General features: G+C 36.6%; 1 protein-coding gene across 4 annotated transcripts in view; it reads right to left on the reverse strand.

The window, feature by feature from the left end:
• PIK3C2A (phosphatidylinositol-4-phosphate 3-kinase catalytic subunit type 2 alpha) overlaps nucleotides 1–16,276 on the reverse strand; it is a 116,207-nt gene that overhangs the window by 53,866 nt on the left and 46,065 nt on the right. For all 4 annotated transcript variants that reach the window (XM_038569171.1, XM_038569168.1, XM_038569170.1 and 1 more), the window contains exons 3-6: nucleotides 12,523–12,626; nucleotides 3,711–3,868; nucleotides 1,457–1,577; nucleotides 631–742 (exon numbers count right to left, since the gene is read on the reverse strand). In XM_038569171.1, coding sequence (XP_038425099.1) covers nucleotides 631–742; nucleotides 1,457–1,577; nucleotides 3,711–3,868; nucleotides 12,523–12,626 — 495 coding nt within the window. The remainder of the gene's footprint in view (nucleotides 1–630; nucleotides 743–1,456; nucleotides 1,578–3,710; nucleotides 3,869–12,522; nucleotides 12,627–16,276) is intronic.

Here is a 16,276-nt window from a genome sequence, read left to right on the forward strand (position 1 = left end):
ATCCAAAGTTCTATCAAATAAAGAATAATTTTCTTTAAAGATTAAAATTTGGGATGCCTGGGTGGCCCAGTGGTTGAGTGCCTGCCTTCGGCCGAGGGTGTGATCCTGGAGTCCTGAGATGGAGTCCCACAATGGGCTCCCTGCATGGAGCCTGCTTTTCTCCCTCTGCCTGTGTCTCTGCCTCTCTCTCTCTCTGTGCTTCTAATGAATCAAAAAATACATTTGGTGCAGAATAATGTATTTTTCTCAGTTTAATGTAAAAGTCAGTATGGATCTTTTTTCCCCCAAGCCATACTTATTATTCAAGATCTTTCCTCCTTCATTTCTCTTTGACTGACTGTAATATTTTCATTCTTGTGTAAAACCATTACAAATCAAATTTTTATTTCCTCCACTTTGATTTTCAAATATGCTTCCAGCTCTGAGGAGTATGCTACCTAAGATTCCATGATTGAAAAGCTCCTCCCATCTGCTGAAAACCCTTGTGAATAGAATTAGTTCATTCTAATCATTAATCCATTCACCAGTCCAACCCAGAAATCTTGGAGAATGTACAAACTGCAAATTGGCTAATTAGCAGAATTACTCAGATTCAACTAAATGCAATTCAGTTATAAGGTACATACTTACTGTTCGGGCCAAATTTTGGCACATTGCGCTGAAGGTCAAAAGTTGTAGTTTAATCTCCGTGTCCCATTTTCGGCAGTTTTGAATATGTTCATGACTTCCAAGGCAATGATTACTATTAAAATATATTAATTATCAATCAGTGCTATTCTCAAACAAGAAATTATAGAGGTAAGAGTAAAATATAACTTGTATCTGCTTCAAAAATGAAGAGAATGGTAAAATGTAGAGACGGTTTTTTAACTAAGTTGGGCATTTAAATAAAAGAATATATTCTATGTGAGAAGAGTCACAGCAAAGAAGATGAAGATGAAAAAAGAAAAAGAATAAGAATAAGAAGGACAGGGCATTTCAAGTAGCCTAAAATAACAAAAATCTATAAAATAACTAGACTAAAAGCTAGACAAAAATTACCTGGTTCAGAAAAAAAATTCATTATAATGATTATTTCAGACAATTAAAAGGAAGTCACAGCTGACCACTGTGTGAAAATACTGCACGCTACAAAAGGAAAATGGAGTCTATAATGATGTGACTATTGACTCTTAGCAGAAAGAAAAACCCATTAAATTCACTTATCAACCAATTACCCACCATTTTCCCATTTAAGACTATAAGCTTATGGGCAAGCTTAACTCTGAAAACCTCCACTGTCTTAGACATGTCTTAAGACAGAGTATATCTCAATATAAGCTTATTGATCCAATGAATCAATTAAGTAGGACCTAATGTATTCTTGGATTACAAACTTAACTTGAGATTTTTCCAATTTAACCCCTTAAAAATGAAATTTCCAAAGATGTTGCCCAATAGTTAAATGAATACTTACTTTTGCAGCACTTCCTCTTGTCCACAAACTTTCAGAACATAGCTGCCAACATCTACTTGATTCAAGTCATCATGTACCCAGCAAAGGGCTTGCATTATAATGATTTCTACAGTAGAACTCACTGTAAAGAGACAACATTTAATTTTGCTCATTTCACTCTATATAGTTATTGAGAATGTAATTCTTATCATCTAAGAAAGCACTATACAATAGAAATATAATGTAGGTCATATACAGAATTTATGATTTTCTACTAGTCAGATTGAAAAAAGTAAAAAGAAACAGGTGAAGCTAATTTCTACATGTTTTATTTATCCTAACAAATCCAGAATATCATTGTAACCTATAACCAGCATTTTAAAATTACAAATGAGACATCTTATTTCTTTTCAAACTGGGTCTTTGAAATCCACAATGTATTTTACACCTATAGCACATCTCATTCTGTATTAGCCACATTTCAAGTATTCAATAGCCACATGGGGCTAAGGGTTACTATATTAGATAGGGTAGATGTAACCCAAGAAAGTCACTTCCCTATTACAGACTTCTCCAAAAAGGATGATATGTAGCAGTGTCTAACAGACAATGACTTAAATCATAAGGAAAAAAATATGTATCATCATTTTAAATGTTTGACATGTTCCCGGTAAATATTTTCCAATGATGGGGATCCCTGGGTGGCGCAGCGGTTTAGCGCCTGCCTTTGGCCCAGGGTGCGGTCCTGGAGACCCGGGATCGAATCCCACATCGGGCTCCCGGTGCATGGAGCCTGCTTCTCCCTCTGCCTGTGTCTCTGCCTCTCTCTCTCTCTCTCTCTCTCTCTCTCTCTGTGTGACTATCATAAATAAATAAAAATTTACAAAAAAAAAAATTAAAAAAAAATATTTTCCAATGATGAATAAAAATATAACAAGTAGGAAGTATTGTTCAATTACTGTTCTTGAAAACAGCTAGATACTAAGATTATAACAGATTAAAAATTAAAATAAACTTTTAAAGTAATCTACTTCTAAGAGCTCCAATGTTCCATTCAGAAGACAATTATTCAGTTCAGACTTCACAAAAATCAACAGCTTGGTAGAAAAGGCAATAAAATATCTAATGCAATGGGTAAATTTCTGAATACCCAAATATATGGTAACATTCATCATTTGGACACATATCTACCATAAAATGGTTAAGTTTATTAACAGAGATGTATATTATAAATGTGCACATTTATGAAGAACCAAAGGATAAGCATTTGAGATATTTTCTCAAAAAGTAATCATATCTTGATATAATAAGTCAAAATTTAATACCAATTAAAACATTTGCCACATATCGATGTTTACTAGTTCTATCAAGGAGCCTACTGACCTTTCTGTCCTTCAGTTTTAATATTAATTCTCAAAGTGTGTGGGTTTTAAATAATTCCCCAGATAAAAATTTAAAGTATGTTTCATAAGAATAAAGAACAGTTCTTCCTTTAGAAACTAAAAGAATGATTGTTATAGTTGGCTAACAGTTTTGTTTCAGATTTATATTTTTTCAAAGAGAACTGAAAAGTGCAAACAGACAAAGAAAAGTATCCAAATACTAGACATATTCCTAATTATAACCATTATGGGAAAAAAAGGGCATCATTTTTAGGTCAAACTATTATAGAAATATAGGCTCTTATTCTACTTTTGGAATCCCATTAAAACAATATACATTAAGAGAATCAATGAACTATGACAAAAAATTTCCTGTAGACATTAAGATACATTTCTAGAAAGGATATCCGCATCAAATTTGGAAGACAGAGTTAGAACCAATGGAGAATTATCTTCTCTTTAGAGGAGCTTATTAGCAAGATACCTTCAATTTCAGTTTCACTGACAGCTCTTTATAAATAAGCATTCTTCTTGCCATAAAATGAAAAGAAGAATAAAAAAAAGAATTGGACTATAATTAGCCTTTCAATCTCATGCTTTGGGACCTTGGCCAAGAGCCACCAATTAACCAAAATTACTCAGCATTTTCAAAGAAATATGTAGTAATAAATGTAAACTGTTTTCCCACTAGTCCTAACCAGAAATTTATCCAAATGAATGCCAATTTTTTGAAAAGGATAACTAATGAATGTTAAGTATTTTACTACACACACAGAAAAAAAATTTTTAAAGAATATCTAATGATAACAGGGTCAAGAATGATTAAAATTAACATATGAAGCATTTCTCCCTAATCAGAGCAAAACAAGATGGTTGGGGGACTATAAACCTACCATCACATGTAAAAGTAACTGGTAGTTGAAATCCTTCAATTTCAATGGAGACCTTCACGCTAGCATTTTCTCCACATATGTTTCTTTGTACTGTAACTGGACTTAACAAATAGCCTGGATTTGTGCAGTGATTGGTATATGGAAACTTGGTCTTCAATCTGTTCACAAGAAAGAAGAAATCAAATTTTTGTTTTAAAAGCTGCATTTGAGAGCCCTAAACAAAGCTTTGCATGCTTACAACCATTCAATTCTGTGTCTTTGTTCAATTCTAGAGCAGCTCATGAGAACCATAATGAATGGAGCCCAGTTAAACTCCAAACACCAGCATTTGCCTCTTAGATAAAAGGAATCCAAGAAAAGAGATTAAGTACTGCCAGGATATCTTTGGTAACATTATCAACATTAGCCAGGCACACACTGAATACATGGCATTAAATGAGGTTTCCTGCATCAGATTTTTTTTTTGCTATACAACATAATTATACAAAATGTACACTTCTAATAAATCCACTGAGAATACAGGGAAAGTAACCCGCAATTGCCAGAGGGCTAAAAAGTTTGTTGTCTTTTAAAGACCTTTTTCTGCTGGGTATTATGCTATATGTTGGCAAATTGATTTCAAATAAATATAAAAAATTAAAAAATAAAAATCTTTTTCTTAGAGCCTTTTTCCTATATTTAGGGGGGAGGGTTGTTAGACAACAATTTAAAAAAGAACCATTATCAATTTTTACAGTGCTATGGGCCTTTATTCTCTCAGTGATTCTAAAGCTTAGGGAATGACAAGAATTCCCTGTGAAGGTATTCACAGGAACAACATAGTTTTTTGTTTGTTTGTTTGTTTGTTTTTTAAGATTTTATTTATTCATTCATGAGAGACAGAGAGAGAGGAGGGCGGCAGAGATATAGACAGAGGGAGAAGCAGGCTCCATGCAGGGAGCCCGACGTGGGACTCGATCCTGGGTCTCCAGGCTCATGCCCTGGGCCGAAGATGGGCACTAAAACCACTGAGCCACCCAGGAATCCCCAGAACAACATAGTTTATTTATTTTTAAATTTATGTATTTGAGAGAGAGAGAGAAAGAGACCGTGCGAGCGAAAGAGCAAACATTAGTAGGGGGAGGGGCAGAGAGATGGAGAAGTAGGCTCCCCACTGAGCAGGGAACCTGACACAGGACTCCAGGAGCATGACCCAAGCTGAAGGTAGATGCTCAACCTATTAAGCCACCCGGGCAGTCTGAATAACATAGTTTAAACTGAAATACATGAGTATGGTATACATGGCTCTTCTTCAGACAGCACTTTTGTTATCAGAAGACAAAGGGAGGACGCCTGGGTGGCTCAGTGGTTGAGTGTCTGCCTTTGGCTCAGGTCGTGATCCTGGGGTCCTGAGATCGAGTCCTGCATCGGGCTCCCTGCATGGAGCCTGCTTCTCACTCTGCCCATGTTTCTGCTTCCCTCTGTGTCTCTCATGAATAAATAAATAAAATCTTAAAAAAAAGAAGACAAAGGAAAATTTGATGCCTTAAACTTGTAGCCTTCCATTAACTGAGTTTTTCTGGAGGTTAGAAAACAAGACGCAATCCACCTGTCTGATTTTCATAAGAACATGAATGGAATGAACACTTTAAGTATTGTGTATTTGCTTCTGTAGACATTAAAATCATCAAGTCATAGGAATAGAATAAAATAGTTTGAATTGACAAAAAGAAAAGATTCGGGAGAAGGGCTCCCTGGAGGACTCAGCTGCTTAAGTGTCTAATTATTGGTTTTGGCTCAGGTCCTGATCTCAGGGTCCTAAGACTGAGCCCCCTAACTGACTGACTCCACATCCAGCATGGAGTCTGCTTGAGATTCTGCCCCTCTTCCTCTCCCTCCCCTTCTACCCTTCTCCCTGCTTGCTTGTGCTCTCTTTCTAAAATAAACAAAATCTTGAGAGAAAGAGAGAAAGAGAGAGAAAGAGAGAAAGAGAGAAAGAGAGAAAGAGAGAAAAGAAAGAAAGAAAGAAGAAAGAAAAGAAAAGAAAGAAAGAAAGAAAGAAAGAAAGAAAGAAAGAAAGAAAGAAAGAAAGAGAAAGAAAGAAAGAGAACGAAAGAAAGAAAGGGGGGGGGTTGTTGTTCAGGAGAGGCAGCAAATATAACTGTGCACAAAGAGTCAGACAACCTAAATTTAAATCCTAATTTTACTACTTACTAGCCTTGTGACTGTAGGCAAGTTATTGAATCTCCTTGTTGCTTCCAGCTTCCTCTTCTATAAATTGAGGATACTACCACTACTGACTTCATAGGGTTGTTGTAAGAATTATGTGAACTAACTTTACAAAGCCTTCAGAGTAGTGCCTAGTAACAGAGGTGTTATAAGCATCTTGTCAAATAAATGAATAAATGAATTAAAAAACCTGAGTTCTGTACTGTGGTCTTAAGTACCACAAAAGATCCAATATTAAAAAGAAGAAATGAAAGGGACACCTGGGTGGCTCAGCGGTTGGGCCTCTGACTTTGGCTCAGGGCATGATCCTGGAGTCCTGGGATTGAGACCTGCATCGGGTTCCCTGCATGGAGCCTGCTTCTCCCTCTGCCTATGTCTCTGCCTCTCTTCCCCTGTCCCTCTCTCAAATAAATAAAATCTTAAAAAAAAAAAAAGGAAGAAAGGTAATTTTTAAAAACTAGTACAAGGATCCCTGGGTGGCGCAGCGGTTTGGCGCCTGCCTTTGGCCCAGGGCGCGATCCTGGAGACCCGGGATCGAATCTGACATCGGGCTCCCGGTGCATGGAGCCTGCTTCTCCCTCTGCCTGTGTCTCTGCCTCTCTCTCTCTGTAACTATCATAAATAAATAAAAATTTAAAAAAAAATTAAAAAATATTTAAAAAATAAAAACAATAAAAACTAGTACAATTATTAAACTTCTATCGATATTAGAAATGCACCATTATATCTTCAGATATTTGACTGTTGTCAAGCTTACCCCTCCACAATATAATGCCAAGACCTTCATAGGACTTTGCCTAAGATTCTTGCTTCTCACTTATTTACTAGGTATTCTAAAATAGATGCTCACAGAAAATCATGTATTAACTAATACATGAAATAGTATAGAATTTTGTCTATAACCAAGCAAGACTTCGAGTTTCAGAAATCCTTAAGCATGATGAAAGGAGGCACGCCTGGGTGGTTCAGTCAGTTAAGCATCTGCCTTCAGCTCAGGTTATAATCCTGGGGTTACTGTGGAGTCTGCTTCTCCCTCTCCTTCTCCCCTTCCTCCCTGCTCATGCTCTTTGTCTCTCTCTAAGATAGATAAAATCTTTAAAACAAAACAAAAAAAGAATGATGAAAGGACAATCAAATTCCTAATAGCTCAGAAAACAGGAATTTATTAGACAACATTGCCAGTGATAAAAGTTGTATTCAATGAACTTGACTTGGGGGAGAGGTGGGGAATCCTTCATTTCCTTTCCTTAAAGTGAGTCTTCTTACTGGGTGATATATGGAAGTACTGAATCACTATATTCTACACCTGCAACTAATATACTGTAGGTTAACTAACTGGAATTTATTTTTATTTTTTTAAATATATATATTTTTAAATTTTTATTTATTTATTATAGTCAGAGAGAGAGAGAGAGAGAGAGAGAGAGAGGCAGAGACACAGACAGAGAGAGAAGCAGGCTCCATGCACCGGGAGCCCGACGTGGGATTCGATCCCGGGTCTCCAGGATTGCGCCCTGGGCCAAAGGCAGGCGCCAAACCGCTGCGCCACCCAGGGATCCCAACTAACTGGAATTTAAATTAAAACTTTAAGAAAATGAGTCCCTTTTTTTATACAGCAATGTGAATGTACTTAGTATCACAGATTATACATGTAAAACTGGTTCAAATAGTAAATTTCACATTTTGTATGTTTTATCAAATAAAAAAAATTTTTAAATGAGTTCTATCTCTGCTTGACAGAACAGATGATAATCCAGGAAAAAAACATCCAGTAATTTGTTTCTATAAAACTGACATCTCTTTATTCTTATGGTTTTGTTTACTTTATCAAAATTGGGGAAAAACTAAGATAGTAATAGATTCTTTAAAGTTTTTTTTTTGTTTTGTTCATAACTAAACTTTTAAACATATAAAAGTAAATTAAGTTACTAAATTGAAAATTGCTAAATTATTTATTTTAAACATAACAGACCATATGAGGTATTTTTATGGACACTCCAAGTTATACAGTGGAGCTTGATGTTCTTAAGTAATTACCTATAAAGATTTTTTTTAACTCTAATTCATTTTCTTTAAAATTTCCACTTTCCTGTCATCACAAAGAAAGGCTTTGTTTGCTTGGTTTTTTTCTTTTTCCTATTTATTTATTTATTTATTTATTTAGAGAACTACATGAGTAGGGGAAGGGCGGAAGAGAGAATCCCAAGCAGACTCCCAGCTGAGCACATAGCCTTAGGCAGGGCAAATCCCAAAACCCATCAGATCATTACCTAATGCCAAATCAAGAGTCAGACAGTCAATGCCTGACCTAATCAGACGTCCCTTTGTTTGCTTGTTTAATGTGACTCTACAGTTCAGGAAATTTAAATCCTTCACAGTTGGTTTTCCGCCTGTGTGTTCAATATAGCTAAAGTTAGGTACAGATAGAGTCAGAAGGACTGGAAAAGAGACAAAAATGAGAGTTTTAAAAGGTAAAAATAAAAATTAGAGAAGTCAGTATTGTTTAGAACAAAATTAACTAAATGCAGAGGTGAAATCCTTGAAAACTTACATAGAGTCCTAGGGGTCAAGACACTACTGTAGGGACGCCTGGGTGGCTCAGCAGTTGACTGCCTTTGGCTCAGGGTGTGATCCCAGAGTCCTGGGATCCAGTCCCACATCAGGCTTCCTACATGGAGCCTGCTTCTCCCTCTGCCTATGTCTTTGCCTCTCTCTCTGTGTCTCTCATGAATAAAAAAATAAAATCTTAAAAAAAATGACACTATTGTAGCATATAAATAGTAGAACTGAACTATATAGGAAAAAAAGAAACTAGAAGGCTATTTAGAACAGCTAGGGTAAAGTATAGTTTGTCATCCTATCCTCCTAAGAAACCAGCAAAAATGTTGGCAACTAATATTCTTCTAAGAACTTCCTCTGGAACTATATTAACTAGCAGATAGAGCAAGCTTTGTCAATTATGGTAAGTGGGAACGGAAAGAAAATAAGAATTAAAATGCAGTCATAAAGAAATGTCCTGAATCACAGCATTATAGTCCTTTAAACTAAAAGAGACTCTTGATATCACTAGTCCAACTCCCTAATTTCACAAACAAAAAAGGCTTAGAATCAGCCATGTATCAGTCTGTTATACAAGTAATTTTAATTGTAAACAAATATCCTGGCAAATCTTTCAAGACGGAGTTAAAATGATTAAAAGAATCACCTCAGGAGATTTCAAAAAGTAAAGAGTTGGCTATCTAAGAGCATAAATACTTGTTTAAAAATTCCAGTGCAATGGGATCCCTGGGTGGCGCAGCGGTTTAGCGCCTGCCTTTGGCCCAGGGTGCGATCCTGGAGACCCGGGATCGAATCCCACGTCGGGCTCCCGGTGCATGGAGCCTGCTTCTCCCTCTGCCTGTGTCTCTGCCTCTCTCTCTCTCTCTCTGTGACTATCATAAATAAATAAAAATTAAAAAAATATATAAAAAAAAATAAAAAAATAAAAATTCCAGTGCAGAGGGACGCCTGGGTGGCTCAGTGGTTGAGCATCTGCCTTCAGTGCACGGCATGATCCCAGGGTCCTGGGATCGAGTCCCACATTGGGTTCCCCCGGGAAGTATGCTTCTCTCTCTGTGTCTCTCATGAATAAATAAATAAAATCTTTAAAAAAAAAAACTCCAGTGCAGAAATGAACATACTGGAAAAAACAGAGCCATTAATTTCTTCAAGGGACATCTCCTGACCCCAATCTCCAAAGTCACAGAGAAAGGAGAGGAGTCTAAAATATGGCTTCAAAAAAAAAAAAAAATATATATATATGGCTTCAAAAACAGCTCTGCTTTTCACTTCTCTGAAATATTTGTTGCAATCACCCTCTACTAATGGAAATAAAATTATAAAAAGAAGTCATTTCTCTCTTTAGTTCATCTGGGGTTTCAGATTGCATAAACTATTTTGTGTGTATGTGTGCATGCACAAATGTACATAACTAAAAATAATCATTTTAGCTTAGTGGCAGAATCCATGTAAATAACTCTACGACTCAAATGGGGGAGAAAAGGTAGATCTTAGCTTAATTTCTCAACTTGCAAAGCTTAAATGCAATAGTCACTCAACACAGTCTAAGAGAAAGCATACAGGGCTTGTTTAGAGAGAAAACTGAAGGAACTAGATAAACATATGGCAAATTATTTTCCACACACACATATGGTATAATGACATAAAGGCATCAGTAATTTCTAATACATGTAATTTGCATACTAAGACATCTAAATGTCTCTTCTATCTTAAATGACTACTGAAATACAGATCTTAAAAATCCAGTTAAGGGCAGCCTGGGTGGCTCAGCGGTTTGGCCCACCTTCAGCCCAGCTCCCTGCATGGAGCCTGCTTCTCCCTCTGCCTGTGTCTCTGCACCCCCCCACCCCCCATATCTGTCATGTACAAATAAATAAATAAATAAAATCTTAAAAAAAAAAAACAATTAAGAGTAACCTTTGCAGGAAAGAAAAGTGATCTACTGACATTTTTCTCCTTTTTCTCCCCTAAGGCATTCTGAAGAAAAGAAATGCTGGCTAAAAGGTAACAAAGAGGGCAGCCGGGGTGGCTCAGCAGTTTAGCGCTGCCTTCAGCCCAGGGTGTGATCCTGGAGACCCGGGATGGAATCCCACATGGGGCTCTCTGCATGGAGCCTGCTTCTCCCTCTGCCTGTGTCTCTGCCTCTGTGTGTGTGTGTGTGTGTGTGTGTGTGTGTGTGTGTGTGTGTGTCTCATGAATAAATAAATAAAATCTTATAAAAAAAAAAAAAAAACCGGTAACAGGGCAGCCCCAGTGGCTCAGCGGTTTAGCGCCACCTTCAGCCCAGGGTGTGATCCTGGAGGCCCGGGATGGAGTCCCACATCAGGCTCCCTGCATGGGGCCTGCCTCTCCCTCTCCCTCTGTCTGTGCTCTCTCTCTCTCTCTGTGTCTCTCATGAATAAATAAAATATTTTTTAAAAAAGGTAACAAAGAATTTTAATGAAATATTACCAAGAGTCTAGAAAACCTAGTTAATAAGCCCCTTATATATAAAAATGACATATATACTTTAAAAATGATCTGAGAACTCCAAACTCTGCTTTGATTAAAGCAGACAACACTGGGGAAAATACTGAATTCAGAATAAATCCCTCAGTGGTGATATACTTTCTTTTGAGAACAGACTTCAATCCCTTGGCCACAATGGTTGTTCTACTCTTTCTTTCCGTGGTATTTTCCTATCTGGTGCTGGCCAAGAGGACTCCCTTTCCTCTCCGATAGCAAGACGATTAAAATATGTGAGGCGAATGTGATAACCACTACAGTAGAGAAACTGACCTAGACCATTAGAATATGAAGTCTAAGCTATCAGTGGCTATATTCTCTGCCTTCGAAACCCCATCTGCAGTAATAAAAAATGAAGCCAACATGCATGGAGAAAGGGCAGGAAGAAGGAAAGGATGAAAATGGGAAAGGGAAGTCTAAAGGGAGGAGAGGTCAACTAAAATATGTGAATTCCTAGATCTTGCTGTCACTGAGTTCTGCTCCATCCTTCCTCTTTTGGCTATAGGGGTTTGAGAGTCAAAACATAACTATTCTTAATTTAAGCTAGTTTAAAATGGGTTTCTAGCACTCACAACAGAAGTCCTGAATGAATACAGTGATATAATGAAGAGAAAACACACTGAATCAGAAGCAAAGGAGACCTGGCTCTGCTGTTGGCTAAGTAAATTTTAGTAGATAACTTCTCTCAGTTCCCCCCTAACTAAAGATTTTATTTACTTATTCATGAGAGACAGAGAGGGAGTCACATAGGTAGAGGGAGAAGCAGGCTCATTGGGGAGCCCAATGTGGGACTCCATCCCAGGACCCTGGGATCACACCCTGAGCTGAAGGTAGACGCTCAACCATTGAGCCACTCAGGCATCCCCTCTATTCATTCATCTATAAGAAATATTAGGGCACTTCGGTGGCTCAGCGGTTGGGCATCTGCCTTTGGCTCAGGTCATGATCCTGGGGTCCCGCACTGGGCTCCCCACGGGGAATCTGCTTTTCTGCCGATGTCTCTGCCTCTCTCATGAATAAATAAATAAAATCTTAAAAAAAAAAAAAGAGTATTAGACACATTTAAGATAAAAAATATTTCTATTTCAAATATTTTAAAAGAATATTTCTAATATTTCTAAAAATATATTTGCCCTGTAATCTTGCTTGTTTTAATAGCATCTCTTAAATAACAAAGACAGTATTTTGAATGCCAGAAAGTTTACAACATATTAAGTCTCCCTAAAACAAAAACAGGTATTTTCTAAGTAAACCAAAACTTATATATGTTTAAGCCATATTTTTAATGGTTAACAGGGAAATTAACTGTCTGACTTCATTTTTTTCTTCTAAATACTCACAAACTAAACAGGAATACAAGTTCAACTGCAGATGGCGTTAATGCACTAGTTAAGTCTCGAAATATTAGCCACAGGGAGAAAAATCACTAAAATTTAAAAATTTTTAGAATTATTAGTACTAAGCTTGTTTTCAAGTTAACTTTTTAAAGGCAAGTATTTAATAAAAAATAATCTTTAATTTATAAAGAAAAATTCCTTACTTTGTAATGGACTGACAAAAAGCTGCCACCTCCTCATTCTGTACTTCAATTTCTTGTAGAAGAGAACTTCCAGTTGACAAACTACTGGTCCCATTTGGGTCTTTCTGTAATCAAAAAAATGTTTTTATTTTAAAAGTAAAAGATCTCCAAATGTTAAATAGCTGCACAGTACAAACACATTTTTACAAAAGTATGTACAAAGATATGGAGGGAAAATAAATCATATCAGTAACAAAGTTCTAAATTACAGATTTCTATCTCTGTGAAAGTAATACAAGCTAAGCCTTGAAGTTCATTAGTTTTACTTGCTCAAAAATAGGCTGTAATTTGCATCAATCAATAAGAACAGAATGCTAAAGATATTTCCATTCAAAATCTTTGTGATTTTGGAAATCACAAAAACTTTGGAAAAGAAGAAAAAAGAAATCACAAAAACTTTGGAAAGTTAACAGCCAAATAAAATTAAAGGACTACTCTCTGTTTTTAAAAAAGTGAAGAAGAGGGCAGCCCTGGTGGCTCAATGGTTTAGCGCCGCCTTCAGCCCGGGTGTGATCCTGGAGACCTGGGATTGAGTCCCATATCAGGTTCCCTGCATGGAGCCTGCTTCTCCCTCTGCCTGTGTCTCTGCCTCTCTCTCTGTGTCTCTCAGGAATAAGTAAATAAAATCTTTAAAAATAAATAAAATAAATAAAAATAAAAAAGTGAGGATATCAAGCCCATTTGGGACTCCTCTAGTAACCAGGAATATTACGTTTTCAACTTTGACCCCAAATTCCAAGGAAGCAGCTGGTTCTTCATGTAAGAGAATGAGTGTTAGGAGTTAGCAGGTATTTTCCATGTTAATAAACTTTTTAAAAAAGATTTTATTTAGAGAGGCACACACAGAGAGGCAGAGACACAAGCAGAGGGAGAAGCAGGCTCCATGCAGGGAGCCTGACGTGGGACTCGATCCCAGGACTCCAGGATCATGCCCTGGGCTGAAGGCAGATGCTCAAAATGCTGAGCCACCCAGGCGTCCCTATGTTGACAAACTTATGCAAACATCCTAACAGACCTTCAAAAGTTAAGTTTATGTGTGAACAAACTTTGTGTGCAATATTTTAATGAGATAAATTCACTACCCAAGCACAGCCAAACAATCGAGTCCATTTAGAAATGTGTGTGTTTAAGATTTTATTTATTTATTTATTTATTTATTTATTTATTTATTTATTTATTTATTTATTTATTTATTTGAGAGAGTACGCATGGGAGGGAGGAGCAGAGGAGAGGGAGGGAAAAGAATGTTTAACAGACTCCATGCTGAGCAGAGTCCAACCAGGGCTCAGTCTCATGACCCCAAGACCATGACTCAAGGTAAAACCAAGAGTCAAATAAATGCTTAATGGACTGAGCCATGTAGGCACCATTTGGAGGTGTTTTGACTTACTACATAAAAATATTTAATTTGGGGGAGACCTGGCTGGCTCAGTGGTTAAGCGTGCGCCTTTGACTCAGGGCATGATCCTGGGGTCCTGGGATTGAATAAATAAAATCTTTTAAAAATTTTTAATTGAAATTAGTTAAAATTGGAATATCCTCAATCCAAAATTAAGTGAATGAGAATACTGTACATACATTTTATGAATTGTAATGGAGTTCAATGACCATGGCATACAAAAAGACCTTGTCAGAAAAATTACTGAAAATTTAGGGCAACCAACTCCTTTATGAACTTCTTTCTTTTAAAAAAATATATTTTATTTATTTATTCATGAGAGACACACAGAGAGAGAGAGAGAGAGAGAGGCAGAGACACAGGCTGAGGGAGGAGCAGGCTCCATGCAGGGAGCCCGACGTGGGACTCGATCCTGGGTCTCCAGGATCATACCCTGGGCAGAAGGCAGCGCTAAACCGCTGAGCCACCCAGGCTGCCCAATGAACTTCTTTCTTTTAAAATGTGTAAGAGCCCTTTCTCCTAGAATGTGGTATGCACATTTAACGGGAAAAACAAACAAACAAAATAAGCCCTGAGTGCTAGAAAATCACAACTAAAAATAACACAGCTTGTGGGAAAAACAGAATGAAGGCAAACTATTCAAAATCAGTTTAACTTTGTAATCAAAGCCTTAACTAAAATAACAAGTCCTTATAAAAATGTGTGCAGTTAAATCTCCACTTGAATTTGCACCTAGCATTTATGGTCTTTGATCCTTTAAAGCCTTAAGCCCTGAACTCCTGCTTTCTCGTTTGTGATATGGATTCTTGAGGGCATTGCTTCAGTCAAGACCAATTTCAGTGAAGTTAAAAATAAAATTTAGGATGTAGACATCCTCATGAAAGTTCTTATGCAAAGAGAAAGGTCTTCATAGCTTCTTTTTCTGTACTTACTGCTTCACCAGAGTATGGTGGAATACAGAACCATTCAGAAGCCAACACTTCTACAGGAGTTTCAATGTTTCCCTTCATATTTTCTCATATTACTAAAGCTTTCTCTTAATCATAAGAAAGTTTGTTCTTATGTTTTCAAATGTTAACATGCTGGAAAGATTGGGTTTGAACTAAAGCCACCTCCCCACTTTACTAACATCAAGCCGATATTTACCAATAAGTTAGTATGAGACAAGTAAGCATTGTAGCAAATAAACCATACAACCCTGAAAATGGGATTTGAAATTTCCATAAATCTTCTGGTCTGATAGATCAAGTTTGCCATAATCTAATTCAATCGTATTTCCCAGAACTTCCCAAATGATTTCTATGTTCCAATTAGCTTGAATCATATCCTGTTCCTATAAAACACAAACGGAACTATCCTGCCTCTCAATCTTTCTGTTTTAGTCTTCAATGCCTTCCTCCTAACCTGCCCTCACAATCCAAGTCAAAATCTATTATCTTTTTAAGGCCCAACAAAATGCTACTTCATCTACAGTGCCCTTTATGATTACTCAACATGAAACAATTCTCCCTTCCTACCACTTCAAAGTACTTAGTCTGAACCAAACATCATATCATCACATCCTATTTTATATTTGCCCATAATGTGAAAGCACTTTGAAGATAAAAATCTAAATTTATTGAATGCTATAACCTTGTAGGACTTTATATCCAGTTCAGAAGGCACTGAACCATTGGTTCAATTTGGGAAAGGGAAAATAGAGAGCTATTGTTTAATTAGTTTCAGTTTTATAGGATGAAAAGAGTTTTGGGGATGGATGGTTGTACAAGAATGTGAGTGTATTTAATACCACTGAACTGTACACTTAAAAATGGTTAAGATGATAAATTTGGTTATGTGTATTTTACCACAAAAAAAATCTAGCAATTACTGAGCATTTATTACATGTCAAGTCTTTCTATAAAAAATTTACAAGTATGTATGTTTTATTTATTTCTCACAAAGCTCTAGTAGGTGGGCAATACTATAATCCCCATTTTACAGATTTAAAAATGAGGCACAAAAAAGTTAATTAACTAATACAAGGTCATACAGCTAATATAATCAGAGTTATGATTTCAAACCAGGCAGCCTAGCTTCAGAATCACATGCTTAATCACTCTGTCATTCTACCTCTCCAAAAATTCTCCCTAAAAAACCCTTAAGAAACACAATTAAAAAAAGGAACATTATGACCTTTTGCAGGAGCAATGCTATAGAAAATCTGTATTTTGCTTGACCCAATAATCATCTTTGCTCCTTTAATTCTTTTTCATGTTTTACTTATTAACATATTTTAAATCTCCTTAGTGGCATTTATAATTTTTTAACCAAAAA

This window comes from Canis lupus, chromosome 21 (genome assembly GCF_011100685.1).
Source record: "Canis lupus familiaris isolate Mischka breed German Shepherd chromosome 21, alternate assembly UU_Cfam_GSD_1.0, whole genome shotgun sequence".
NCBI classification, from domain to species: Eukaryota; Metazoa; Chordata; class Mammalia; order Carnivora; family Canidae; genus Canis; species Canis lupus.